This window comes from Notamacropus eugenii, chromosome 7 (assembly GCF_028372415.1).
Source record: "Notamacropus eugenii isolate mMacEug1 chromosome 7, mMacEug1.pri_v2, whole genome shotgun sequence".
NCBI lineage: Eukaryota > Metazoa > Chordata > Mammalia > Diprotodontia > Macropodidae > Notamacropus > Notamacropus eugenii.
In genome coordinates this window covers 59,866,243-59,880,987 of record NC_092878.1, presented here as the reverse complement: position 1 = coordinate 59,880,987, position 14,745 = coordinate 59,866,243, and the positions used below count along the sequence as shown (strand labels likewise).

The following is a 14,745-nucleotide window of genomic DNA, read 5'->3' as shown; positions in this document are numbered from 1 at the left end:
TGCCTCTTCTGGGCATTTTCACGCTGTTTCTCTTCCCTTTTGTTGTTGTTGTTCAGTTGTTTCAATTGTGTCCAACTCTTCACTGTCTCATTTGGGGTTTTCATGGCAGAGGTACCGGACTGGTTTGCCATTTTCTCCTCCAGCTCATTTTACAGATGAGAAAAATGAGCAAACAGGGTTAAGTGGCTTGCTCAGGTGCCTAAGCTACTAAGTGTCTAAGACTGGATTTGAACTCAGGTCTTCCTGAGTCCAGACTCAATACAATATCCATTATTCTACCTAGGTGCCCAGGTTTTTTATTTTTTTTGAGTTTTCATAAATGTATATGTAATTTCCCCAACTAAACTGTCAGCACCTTGAGGGAAGGTCAGTGTAAAAAAAAGGAGTTACCTCTTTCCACCTTTGCTTGTGTGCATTAGTGTATGAACATGAATGTGTTCAGACAAATTTACCAGCATATGTATAGCTGAATCAGTAGTATCCTCCACTTGAGAGTCAAACACATCCTGGTAATGCTGCTATTACTTCAAACACATATGGAACTCCTCTTTGAAAAGTGACCTCAGAATTCATTTGAGTCACAGAAGAACAATCCTATGACTCATAGTAAATTTTTTATCCACAATAGTATTGCTTAGCTTGATAAGCTCACTTGGTTCACTAAAATTGGACTCCAAAAAGTCAATTATACTCTTGAAGGATTTGTCAGATTTGAAGAAATTCAAGATCCTTCTGAATTTCGGGAAGACCTGAGTTCAAATTCTGTCTCATATTGTTTACTAGCTGTATGAACTTCGGCAAGGTACTTAAGCTCTCTCGGCCTCAGTTTCCTCACCTGTAAAAATGAGGATAATAATATCACCAACTTCAGAGAGTGGCTGTGATAGAGCAATATATAAAAATTAGCTATTATTCCAAAGAAATTAGCTTTAAAGTCAATTTCCAAAGTGGAATTTCCAAAATATGCTGAGCACAGACAATACCCCTTGAATAATTTCCTGAAGAGACTACTTTGAAGGGGATGAAGCTCATTTAAACATAAAAATTTGGATGTATTTGCTTAAAAAATAATCATGCTACCATATTTCTTCCTTTATAAAAATGAAGAGCTATTCTAGGTGTTGATGGTGATAACAAATACTTATGTAGTGTTTTGAAGTTAAAAAACATAATTGATTATCTCAGACTCACAGTGACCTATAAAAGAGGTATGCATGTATTATTATTATCACTATAGTTAAGATGAGGAAACTGGGGCTCAGAGAGGCAAGCACCATGCCTAATATCACACAGTTAGTAAGTAGTGAGGCAGGATTCAAACCCACAGCTTTCTGAGTCCAAATCCAACACTCACTCTACTCTAACCTGTTGCCTCTCTTCCTTTTTGTGGTTGTTAAGTCATTTTTCAGTTGTGTCTGACTCAGCATGACCCCATTTAGGATTTTCTTGGCAAAGATATTGGAGTGGTTTTCCATTCCCTTCTGCAGTTCATGAAGAAACTAAGGCAAATAAGGTAAAATGGCTTGTCTAAGGTCACATATCTAGTAAATGTCTGAGGCCAGATTTGAACTCAGGAAGATGAGACCCAGTACCCTATCCACTGAACCACCTAACTGCTGTAACCTTCTTCTCTAAGCTCTAAAACTCTAGACTGCTATAACTTTATGATATTATACTTTATTTCTTACGGTGATGGTCTCACAAAACAATCCAACCAACATCTGTTGAATGAATAGCTACCAAAATCTAACCCTTATAACCCGTAGCAGCCTGAATCACAAAACTTATTGTAATTTTCATAGAATCTTCATTTGATGGAAGGAATATTTCATGCCCATTAATAAGATGTAAGGAGATGGATGAACTCTAGGTTTAAAAATAAGGGGAAAGGAACAAGCACCTATAAGCCCTTCTTTTATCTCTACTGATTCTTCCTTCATGATCTGTCCTGTCTTCTGGGGACCAGGAAAGAATGAAAGAGTATTTGGAAAAGGATTTTTGCTTTATTCTCCTAAGAATACACACAGACACACACACACACGCACACACATATATACACACACTGGAAAGAGGAACTTCTTCTTATAAGCATCATACCAACTATGTGCCCGACACCATGCTAAGTGTCTTCCAATCTCTTATTTGATCTTTGAAACAACCCTGGTGCTGTTATGACCTCTATTTTTACAGTTGAAGAAACTGAGGCAAACAGAGGTTAAGTGTCTTGCCCAGGGTCACAGAGTTAGTAAGATGGGCTCTATCCATCATGCCACCTAGTTACCTAACCAAAGTGATTCTGCCATTCCAAAACCCATGATTTCTAGGCACTGAAACATTGAAAGCTTGCAGTCCCTCATAATACACACTCAACTCAGACTGGAATTCTCCCAAAGTGAGCGGATGCTCTGACAAGTAGGAGAGGAGACCAATCTACTGCGTTTTGAATAGTCCAGAGTTCAGGGATGCTAAGGCAAGTTTTGTGCTCTTAAAAGTTGATGTATGTTGGGGGATCAGAGGAGGAGGAGGAAGAATGCTGACATCAGAGTTTCTCAGCTACACTTCAGTCCTATCCTCTGAAGTGCAGGAAAGTTGATTTGTTTCTGAACACGGGGGTATTTAAGAAAAGAAAAAGAATTTTTAAAAGTGAATTGTCTCTCATTCTCTTTCTTCATTTGGATGCCCAGAAAAGTGATATTTCTGGCACGGGCTAGAGGCAGAATACTCTATAAATACAAAACCATTAAATCTCATGCAGTCAGGAACCCGATCAGGGCTGCCTTTTAATTTCCTGACATGAGCTGGCCACTAACCCAATTACCCAGAATCCCCGGAGGAGTCCTCATCCTTCCCAGCAAGCACAAAGAGGGAGTGAGAGCATATTGCATGGATGTCAGCCCAGCTTTGGCTGAAATCAAATATCTTTTAGAAAACACATGGGTAAAAGTGAAGGAGGAGGGGAAAAGAGATGAAGAGGAGAAGGAAAGGGAGCAAAGGGTTCCAGTGAGGGTTACTATAGGACTAGTTTGGCCCATGGATGTCTCCTCAAATCCCCAGACTGGTCCTTTGACTTAGGAACCATTCTGGAAAATTCTTGGTAAATAGTATGCCTGTTCTTTAATTCCTGAATACAGGCTCCATGTATATTTTAGAAGCACCCAGAGAGAGAGTTCTAGTGCCCCAAATCCCAGTTTTTTATCTCTACCAACTCTTCCCTCATAGTCTGTCCTGTATTCTGCTGACCAGGAGAGAATGGGAGAGTTTTTGGGGCAGGGCTTTTGCTTTATTCTCCCAGGAACACACACACACACACACACACACACACACACACACACACACACACACACACACATACACACACGAAAGAGAAACTTCATCCCTCTCCTTATCCATTTTCTTTTAACTTTGGACCCTCCAGGGATAGGGAGCAGCACATTCTGCTCCTTCCTTTAGGATTAAGTCCCAGAACAATAATAGAAAAAATAATTTATGTAATTATTAGAAGCACCTAGATGACATGGAAGAGAGAGCACCGGATTTGGAGTTAGGAAGACCTGAATTCAAATTCTATCTCAGACATGAGCTGCATGACTCTGAGCAAGGCACTTCACCACTGTCTGCCTCGGTTATAAAATGAGATAATAATAGCTCCCACCTCCCAGGATTGTTGTAAGGAACAAAGAAGGTAATATTTATAAAGTGCTTAGTATAGTGCCTGTCACATTTTGCTCACTAAAAGGGCCATTCCCTGACTGCTTCTTAAAGAGGCCTGTTCACTAAATGGGTGTTACCTGCCTCTAAGTGAATACCTGAAAAGGCCAAGGTCCCCCACTGCATCCTGGGTCATCTCTAGTCATGAATATCTGGTCACTGGATTCAGATGACTCAGGAGGAGAAGTGAGATTGGTGACCTCGTACAACCTTCCCTCACTCCAAACAAAGTCCAAAGCAAGTCATGTCATCATGTCTCTAATGTCATGGTTTTCTTCAAAAATGAAGGACGAGCACAGCTATGTACTTACATACTTGTTCCCTTCCTCTCATAGCACCTTTTAGGTGGCACAAAGTAGAATAGATTTGCGGTTTCTTGTGTAATCATCTTTTTTTTATTCTGCTATGTTATGGAAACTCTTGTTTGATTTCATAAGTTAAAAATAAAATAAATATTTTTTGTGAAAAGCATTAACCTTAAAACAACTTCATGAGAAAGATATAGATGGATGAAGCCCGTGGGGACAAACAAGGCCCAGAGAAGTAAATCAGCTGGCTTGAGGTCACACTGCTAACTGGGGATGACACTAGGGTTTGAACCCTGATCTTGTCCCAGCAAAGAGAGGACCAGGCCTGGAGTCAGAAGACTGGTCTTCCCTAGTTCAGATCTAGCTTCCGACACTTACCAGCTGTGTGACCCTGGGAAGTCATTTGACCTTGTTTGCCTCAGTTTCCTCATTTGTAAAATGAGCTGGAGAAAGAAATGGCAAACCACTCCAGTATCTTTGCCAAGAAAACTCCAGATGGGGTCAAGAAGAGTCAGATATGATTGAAAAACAACTGAATAACAAAAGTATTCATAAGTGTAAGATTTTCAACCTTTTCTCCATGATCACTGACAGCAGCTCCAATAGAGACTGAGGCATGTTAAGTGACTTACCCTGGGTCACCAAGCCAGTGTCCAAGGCAGTTTGCAAGCCTAGGCCTACTTGACTCCAGGTTCAGTCCCATGTCCACTATATCTTACTACCCTTTTGTTCAAAAAAGGGGAGAGTAGATGAATATAAATGCCTACAACTATTTGATGAACTGCTGTGGAAAACCTTGCAGTATGGATAGATATGACTATGTTGTGAAAGGGAAAAAAGAACACAGAGAGCAAGAGTGAGATTGAGAGAGAAGACAGAAAGAGAGAGACAAAGGCAGAGAGGCATAACCCATCAGAGACATCAGAAAAGGACATGGAAGAGATAAAATTACCATATGCTTCTCCATCTTCAAACAGATCCAGGCTCACTACCATCACTGGAAATATAAACTAAGAGTTGTTTTGCACACAGAATATTAGAACCCTTTGAAATTATCTAGTCTAATGCCTTCATTTTGCAGAGAAGGAAACTGAGTCACTGAGATCCTTTTAGGATCACTAAGGGGTAAAACTCAGCTCTGAACCCTAGACCAGCACTTTGCATCAAGTTTCCTCCTCCTATACTCCAGCTTTCCTGGTATCTGCACTCCAGTCACTCTTGATCTCAGACAATTCACCATCATGAGTCTTCAAAGGCAAAAACCCTCCAGGGATGAGCTTTGGAAAGGCTTGGGTCTTTGGGGAAGATTGAATGGTTTTCCCTTTCAGTGACAGCCTGGGGAGGGGAGGGGGGTTAGTCACAGAACTGGTCCCAGAGGGCATCACTGCCTGCCAGCAGAGGGGAGAAGGAGGCACCCAAACAAAGCCAGGAGCAATAGATGTTGCCAAAAGCCCCCCATCTGGCAGGAACCCAGTCTGGGGAACAAGGCACATGACTCCAAAGGAGACAGCTCCCTGAGGGTCTACAGATCCCAGGATTTCTCTGCCAGTCAACAGAGGCTCAGGCAACCAGTGAGGAAAGAGACTGAACCAAGATGCTCTGTTCTGTCAGCCACTAGGAAACCTTTGTGTCTTTTCCTCTCTGGATTTGGAGATGCCAGTGCTGAGGTCTCTGGTGACTGTCTTTTTGTCTCCTCTTTCAGGCTGAGCTATTCTAAGTGAAAAAAAGTTTCTTAGGGTCACAGCAGAACTCAGATACTCTACCTCAGGGAAAGACAGTCCAAGGTGTCTAACTAATCCTGGAGAGACCTTTTTCTATCTACCTTGAAAGACTTTTCTCCAACTGGCAATGCTGAGTTCTTCCCTGGGCAGACCTGGCTCTACAGGCATCCCCAAGTCTTCAGGCCAAGAAGGCTCACTTGTCTCTAAGGCCTCAACCCTCAGTCATCCTCTAGGCTCTCTCCCCTGGGGCTGACTTAAATACACAATGATGGTAGATAACGAATCTTAGGACAACTTGGCTCAAAGCCCTAATTGTCCTGTACTCTGAAGCTTCCTCTCAAAGAGACTGAATTTCTTCTAAGTTTTCTCCCACTTCCCTCCACCCACCCTTTCATTCCCCTGCCCCAGAAACACAGCATTGATCACTGTTCTCTTAAATAAAGTGGCCCAGCCGGATATCTGAGCTGTTGCCTATTGATTGTGAGCTCAACCACCTTCCTCTCATCTCTTTGCGCATCTTTATCCACTTCCACCCCCCTCCTCTTCCTTTTCCCTTACTGCAGAACCTTTATAAAACTCCCCTTCTCTCTTTCCAGCACCAGGTAGCTCTTACTAAGAATCCATCTTCAGCATGTCATGAATCTCTAGGGATTTTCAGGGGGCAGTTTCTTTTTTCTGCTCCATGCTCTCTCATCCTTTCTTATTCTCATCATCAATCCTCCCTCGTGCTCTTACTATTCCACATTCCTAAATTCATTCTCCTTTTAATTCTCATCCACACCCTCCTGTCTCATTTGCAAGAGATCAAAAATCCTTGGTTCTAATCCTATCTCTGTCACAAATAACTGTGTGACCTTGGACAAAAGTCACCTCTCTGTTAACTCAGTTTCCCCATCTGTAAACCAAAAGGATTGATTGTCCTTGATGCTCTCTGAGAATACTGATAGCTCTAAAGTTCTAATCACTGTCCTCCCAAAATCTTTTTAACTTTTTTATGTCCTGATGCATTATGGTCAAACCTAGGGACCCCTTCTGAAAATGATAATTTGTTGTTTATATTCATAATTAAAAGAAATATTATATTTCAGTTAGATGTGAGAGAAAATAAAGGCATAATTTTTCCCATCAGAACTCATAGATACTCTGAAATCTATCCATAGACCCTTAGGGGTATCCATGAACCTCAGGTTAAGAACCTCTGTTCTAAGATTATGGTAAGGATCAATAGGCAAGTATATGAAATATTTGGGGTTCTTTGGAAGAATTACATGTATGCAATTTCATGTGTGTGTGTGTGTGTGTGTGTGTGTGTGTGTATGTGTGCTAAGGCCAGCAAGGTGGGGCCGTGAATAGAGCCCCCAGCCTGGAGTCTGAGAGACTCATCTTTCTGAGTTCAAATATGGCTTCAGACTAGCTGTTTGACTCTGAGCAAGCCACTTAACCTTGTTTGTTCTTAATCTGTAAAATGAACTGGAGAAGGAAGTGGCAAACCACTCCAGCATCCTCACCAAGAAAACCCCAAATGGGCTCACAAAGAGTTGGACACAACTGAAAATAGATAGCTTGTCTTTTTCAACCAACAGGAAAAGATGAAGTCTGTCAAGTTGAGTGACCTTAAACAAGTCACTTAATTTCTTTGGGCCCTGTTTCCCTAATCCATAAAATAAAAATGACTAGATTGACCCAAACAAAGCTGTGTATGATTTTGAGATATATATATATATTTTTTTCTGATCAGAACTCGAATTTTCCTTAAGAGAATGTTCCAGGTGAGGAATATCCACTATAAATTCACATTGGTACTTTTTCAGCAATTTATAATCTTAGAGAGTTGCCTAGGGTACAGGAAGTTTAAATCATTTGCCCATAGTCACATAGGTAGTATGGGTCAGACGGGAATTTAAACCCAGGTCTTTCTGACTCCTAGGCCAGCTCTCAGCCTACAATGCCATGCTGCCTCTTCAAGATACATGGAGAAGAAAAAAATGAAATAATAGTTGTGAAAGCCTGTTAAAAGTAGAGGTGTCCTGTAAGTACAATGTCATTACGGATACTTAGGGGAAGCTGGGCAGTGCAATGAGTAGAGTAGGGTCTGGAGACAGGAAAACCTGAGTTCACATCCAGACACTTACTAGCTGTGTGCCCTCACATGTAAAATGGGGATTATAATAGCCCCAACCTCCCAAGATCATTTTGAGAATCAAAATAGATAAAAACTATAAAGTGCCTAGCATAGTGCCTGGCACATAGTAAATACGACATAAATGTTAGCTGTTTTTATTACTTTAAAAACATGTAACTTAGAAACCATGGATCTCTCTCTCTCTCCTCTCTCTCTCTCTCTCTCTCTCTCTCTCTCACACACACACACACACACACACATACATACACACACACACATACACACACACACACACACATACACACACACACACACCACAAGATGGAGAGGTTCAGGTGATGAGAAGAAATCCCCAGGTTTCTAGCTTTAAATCACTACTGTCAAGCAAACAGGAGGCTATGACGGGAGCTGTGTAACTTTTTTTCTAGGGGGGCCTGAAATAATCTCATTCCTCTCACTTCTTTTTCCCTCTCTTCACCCACTCTACTTCTTTCCAAGCTGCGAGATAGACCACATTTTTTGCTAAATGGTATATCATCTTATTCTCAATTCCAGCACTGACTTTTCTACCCTTTCCTCACAGTCCCTCAAACACATGCATTCACATGGGGAAGGGGGAAGGAATGACCTTGGCGACTTTTGTGGCTTCCAAACATTGGAATCCAGAAAACTCACTGGATTTCAAGAGGTTAAGATGTGGCAACTACATAGGAATGTGCAGCATGACATAATAAGTAGCATTCAAGCATTTTTTCTTCTCTACTCTCTTCCTCACTTCCCCTCACCCCATCCATACTCCAGCTTTTTCCCATTCCAGAGGGAATCCTGGACCACAAAGCTTTGAAGTCAATCTATAAGAATTTGTTTAATTGTCACTGAATTCCCAGTTGTTTACTTTGAATGGAAAAGGGAGAAAGAAAGGAAGGGACGAAGGAAGAAACTGAGAAAGAAAAAAGAAACTGAGAAAGGAAGGAAAGAAGGAAGGGAGGAAGGAAGGAAGGGAGAATGTAAAAAAGAAAGAAAAATTGAGCACTGTTCAAGAAGCTCTGAGCAAATGAATAAGGGAAGTTTTAGGTAAGATAGAAACAAAAGAGAAAATAATTTTTTAAAAAAAGAAAGACAAAAGTAGAGAAACAGAAATAAGTAAAGAAAGGGAAAAGAGAAAAGGTAGAAGGAAGAGAAAAAGGAGAGATGGGAGGAAAAAAAGAGCTGGAGAGCAAGGAGCAGTGGCAACATCTTGGACCAGAAACAGCCGCCCATAGCAATTCACTTCCTCCAGGTGAGGGCCTTTTCCCCATGGGCTGTCACAGTAAAAGCCACTTATTATTCCTTGGGTTTAAAGTCTGAGTCTTCAGTCTGAATATGAGATGGAGGGTGTGAAGGAAAAAGGACTAACCCAATATGGGATCATAGGATAATTGTTTGTGGAATTGATTTAGAGCTGGAAAGAACCTTGGACATCATTTAAGTCTCTTCACATGACATATGAGAAGGATAGAGATAGGGACTGGACCTGCAAATTTATTGACAGAGGAAACTCTCAGATAAGGAAACTCCTTCTAACAATTCAGTTTGGAGTTTTCTCTACCATTTTTAGTCTGAGAAATGCCCCGAGCACTGAGTGGGGTAAGGGATTTGCAAAGGGGTCATACAACCAGTCAGGTGCCAAACAAAGGCAGGACTTGAGGCCAAGACTTCCTGCCTCTCAGGCCAGATCTCTATCCACTCACTATACCACACTGTCTCTCACAGATGAGGAAACTGAGGCCCACAGAAGTTAACTGTAGTTACAAAGATCACAAAGACAGTAAATAGCAGAACTCATATTGGAACCCAGGTCTTCTGACATCAGATCCAGGGTTTTTCCTACAGTAATTTATAGCCTAATCATGTCAAGGGGAGAGGAGGAAGAGGAGGAGTTCTGAGGAGGCAGTTCTTGGGAGTTGGAAGCTATCTAGTCCCAGCATGGGTCAGGGTTCTAAAACGCGATAATATATTGACCTCTAATCAAGACCTTTAAACCACATATCCACAATGTCACCCCTCTTGCTCGAAAAAGGAGAGAAGCCCCTGAATTGTTGGGAGAGCTCATCACCAATACTTCTCACAGAGGTAGATGCTACCTTCAACCTATATGAGAAGTTCAGAAGTCCTAGTTGGGGCAAAGGTTACTGTGGAAAGGAATTCAAAACTCTGGGAACAGTAACCTCTCTAGATCAGGAAACTTGGAGACTGTAGAGGGGTCACAGGTCAGCAGACAGAAAGCTTCCCCCTTCCCCCCCCCCCCATAGCCTCTTACCTTCCTTCAGCATCCCCACTTTGAGACATTTCATGAAGCGACATGCCTGGCAGGATTTGCGTCTCCGTTTTGTGATTTCACATTCATTTGTGGCGGGGCAGCTGTATTCAATGTTCCCTGCAACCAGACACAGAGAGGTCATTCCTAGAGGGCATCTCATGGCACAGCACCTGCCCCATTTGTCTGACCCTCACCTGTCTGTCCGTGCAGAGAGGAGTGAAGGTAGAAGGAACCACAGGGTAGCTTTCTGCTAGCTTTCTGCAGCAGTTTTTCTCAAAGATTTCCTTAAGATTTCATCACACCTCAGTAACCCTGGAGCCATCAACGAGCTGGAGAATCAAAACTTATTCGATAGCCATGTGTTAAAAGTACTGCTCCCCTTTGTGACAACAGAATTAGGAGTGTTTCCTTACAGCCAGGATCACCTGAGTGGGAACAGCTGAAGACAAACAGCTTTTGTTGGCTTTAGCTCCAATGTCTTAACTCCTTTAGGGAAGTCACTGAGGGTCTGAGTCTTAGCTTGTGTGGCTTATGAAAGACTCAAGTCTGATATCCTTAGCACTTTATGAACTGCCTGCTACCTTCCCAGCCTGATCCAGGGCAGTTCTGAAAAACAATGGAGGGCCAAGGAACTAAGTTCCTTGAAGCAAACTCCTTGGTCTTCCCTGACCTAGCACAGCCTTATGAAGTGACTATTGTTGTTTTAATTGTGTCTGACTCTTCATAACTCCGTTTGAGGTTTTCTTGGCAAAGATACTGGAGTGGTTTGTCATTTCCTTCTCCAACTCATTTTACAGATGAGGAAACTGAGGCAAACATGGTTAAGTGACTTGTCCAGGGTCACACAGTTAGTAAAGTATCTGAGGTCAGATTTCAACTCAGGAAGTTGTCTTCCTGATCCCCAGTCCTGTCCTCTATCCACTACACTATCTACCTGCCCATTGTGTGAGATGACTGGTCCCTGGAAATTTAGTTTCCTATCTCTGTCTTGAACGTCTCTCCTCACATCCTGAACCAGCCCAGGTAATATAGAGCCACTCTTGGAGACCAGACTGAGCTTAACTTGATAGCAAAGAGAAAACCCAATCCAGCCAATTCTCAATTATCCATGAGTCACTTTCTCCACAATAAATGTAAACTAATTTCAACAAGAGAGGAAGCTAAGCACAATTAGGAAAGTAAAACCAGATAATATATTCTAAAGGCAAATATAAATGCTCTGGGGAGATTCCATTACTTTGGAGTAACCACGCCATAGAATTAGAGAGCTTCAAAGCTAAAATGGACCCCAGAGATCATCTAGAACAGGAGTACTTAACTTGGGGTCCATAAACTTTTAAAAAGATAAATCAATGACTATATTCCAAATAATTTGGGTCCTTGCTAATCCTGCATATTTTATACATTTTAAAACATCATTCTGAGAAAGGGCCCATAGATTTCACCAGTGGCCGAAAGGGTCCATGATTCACAAAAGGTTCAGAACCCTTGATCTAGTCAGTGATTCCTATTTGGAAGTTAGAGACAATGGTCCAAGGGGCTAATGCTAAAATTTCAATGGTACCTTAAACAGTAAATAATTGCAGACTATTATGAATAGCATATTAAATTCCCCTGGGGATTCACAATACATTTTTATTTTCTTGAAAGGGGTTAAAGGAACAAAAACCTTTGGGAAACTGATCTTAGACCAATCTACTGCTGAACAAAAATCCCCTCTGCAATACCCTTGAGTCAAGGGCCTTGATACACGAGCATCTAGCCTCTTCCTGAAAGCCTCCAATAATGGAGACATTCCTCTCCAAGGTAGCCCATTCTATTTTAGGTCCCTACTGGTCCCTGCTCCCATTCATATCTGCCTCCTCAACCCCATCAGCTTTCATTATCCCATCTAACTAAGATAGGGCTACATAGCAATAAGACTAAGAAAATATTATAGTCAGGATACACAGCTCAGAGAGATCCTGAGATCTTACATGACCACAAAGCACAGTTATCCCTTCCACATCACAGGGGTTAGGGTTGCAGTGTCCTCCCACCCAAATCTGGAAAATCCATGAAAATGTTTGGACCCTATCTACCAGAGAAGTCTGAATTATTATGGTATCAAAAGATAACATATGTCAATATTACATATTTATGCATTTCTAAGTTTCTAAACTTTTTCTGTCATCTGCTAACCTTTGTGTGTTATCTGTGACTTCTGCAAAACTGTCCCCAAATTCCCATTTTAATTTCTTATGCCTAGCCATGATATATCAAAGTCACAATGGAGAAAGGCATGATGTGGAAGGGATAACCGTACTCTAAATGACTTTGAAGGAAAGGTATACATCTATCCTTGGTTGCACATTGAGCTCCTCGTGCATAGACAACATATAATCAATCTACAAGCTTTTATCTCTTCATCCTTGGCAGTTCCATTAGTTCTTTTTGGGAAACCAACACCCAGAGGCATGAAGGTGCTTGCCTTAGGTTACACAGTGACTTAGAGGCAGAGCCAAGATTAGAACCCATGCTTCTGGACTCCATCCTGTGTTCTTTCCATTACACCACACTATTCTTTTACTTTGGTAGAGAGTTTAGACTGCTCAGATAGATGGCAAAATGTCTCTTTTTTCTGGGAGGTGCTACTTATCAGCTGCACGATCATGATCAAGTCACTTACTATCAGTTCTTCATTTATAAAATTGAAATAATATCCACAGCAGGGCATCTATGTGGTATACTGGATTGAGCACTGTCCTTAGAGCTCTACCTCAAATACTTAGTCATTGTGTGATGCTGAAAAAAATAATTTAACCTCTCTCAATCTCAGTTTTCTCATCTGTGTAATGGAGAGAATTACAGCATTTACCTCACAGAGTTGTTGTGATAAGGTAATGAGATAACACATGAAGATTGTTTTGTAACCTCAATTAAATTCTAGTACTAGTGGAAGAGAAAGAGATGGGTAACAGCAGCTAGGTGGCAAAGTGGGTAGAGTTCTGAACCTAGGAACTCAGGAAGATCTGAATTCAAATCCCATCTCAGATGTATACTAACCAGGGGAGTACATCATTTAACCTCTGTCTGCCTTAATTTTCTTTCCTGTAAAATAGGGATAATAACAGCCCTTCCTTCCCAGGGTTGTTGCAAAGACCAAAAGAGTTATGCAAATGTTAGTTATAATTATTAGTAGTATCATCTACTTCACGAGACTCAAATGAGACAATGTATGTGAAATATTAAATAAATAGCAGCTGTTATTAATAGCACTTATATTACCTTGTAGATCTCTTGTTATGGTTATCTTATAGCCTTACCTAATTCCTGTGTTATTATGGGAGTGGTACAACAAAAAGGGTGCTGCTGGTCAGGGCATCAAGAAGACTGGGATCTACTCCTCCTGGCACTAAAGTCTATATGGTCGCTACTGAATTAATGTGTTTGTCTTCTGGAAGTAAAAACAAAACCAACCGCAGGAGACTAGTGGCTGTGGGTGAGTCTGTTGGCCAGCATTCCTACCATCACCAAAGAATCATGGAATCCCAGAATCTTAGAATTAAAAGGGACCTCGGAGATCATCTGGGTCAACTCCAACCCAAATTTTGAATCTCACATACAACTTCTCTGGTCATCCTCTCTCACTCATACACTACGGACAGGGAGCTCACTACCACCCCCATCACATTATGAAACACCTCCAGTGTTCAGGAAGTTTTTTCCTTATGTTGAGTCAAAATCTGTCTCTCTGTAACTTCCATATGCTGTTCCTAGTTCTTCTCTCTGAGGCAGATCTAATTCTTTGATTCTTTCAATAATATTCTCTTCTACAAGCTTGACACCCTCAATTCTTTCGATATTCACAAGACATGATTTGGAATCCTCTCACCATTTTTTTTTGCCTTGTTCTAGGTACATTCCAGTTTGTCAGTTCTAAAATGAGGGGTCAAGAACTGAACAGAGTATTCCAGACGTGACCTGATGAAGTGAGGAATCACTTGGACTTCATTGTTTTTTCTCATTCTAAGCATGATACTTCTATTGATTAGAACTCATTAGTTTCCCTGGGTCCAACCTCCTGAGAGCAGGTGGAAAGCGGGTCAACAGCAACTTAAGCCTAAGTGAAGTTCTTGGTCCTTTAGGGTCCAGACTGGGAATGGGGGTGGGGGTAGGGGAAGGTGAAGGGCCTGATTTTATTTGTTTATTTATTTATGTCCCTTTCAATTTGTTTTATGGGCCTGGCGGCTGGCTGCCAGCAAAGCCGGCTGGTAGCTTTGTCTTGTAATTTCGGTAAGTGCCCCATGATAAAGTGATGAGATTACCTCATCAGAATTCTAGCAGTCTCTCAGGGGCAGGCGGTCACACATCCTGCTCCATATCCCTGTATGCTAAGAAAGGGGGTGACTGGGGAGAGCTTCAAGGTGGGGGAAGTGCTGATGGGGGGACAGGAAGGTTTCAGAGGCACTTGCAGAGGTTACATACATGAAATGGGTAGGATTACCTGAGCATGTATAAACCAGGCTGCGTAAGACAGCTAAATATTTTTTAGCGGTGACATTTAGAGGAAGAGGTACCCAGTCTGAGATTTTTATTAATATCAAA

General features: G+C 41.5%; 1 protein-coding gene across 2 annotated transcripts in view; it reads right to left on the bottom strand.

Annotated features, from left to right (window-relative positions):
* The window catches only part of ESRRB (estrogen related receptor beta), a 238,909-nt gene that overhangs the window by 38,878 nt on the left and 185,286 nt on the right, over positions 1 to 14,745 (bottom strand). For both annotated transcript variants that reach the window (XM_072622958.1, XM_072622959.1), the window contains exon 3: positions 10,159 to 10,275. In XM_072622958.1, the coding sequence (XP_072479059.1) occupies positions 10,159 to 10,275 (117 nt within the window). The remainder of the gene's footprint in view (positions 1 to 10,158; positions 10,276 to 14,745) is intronic.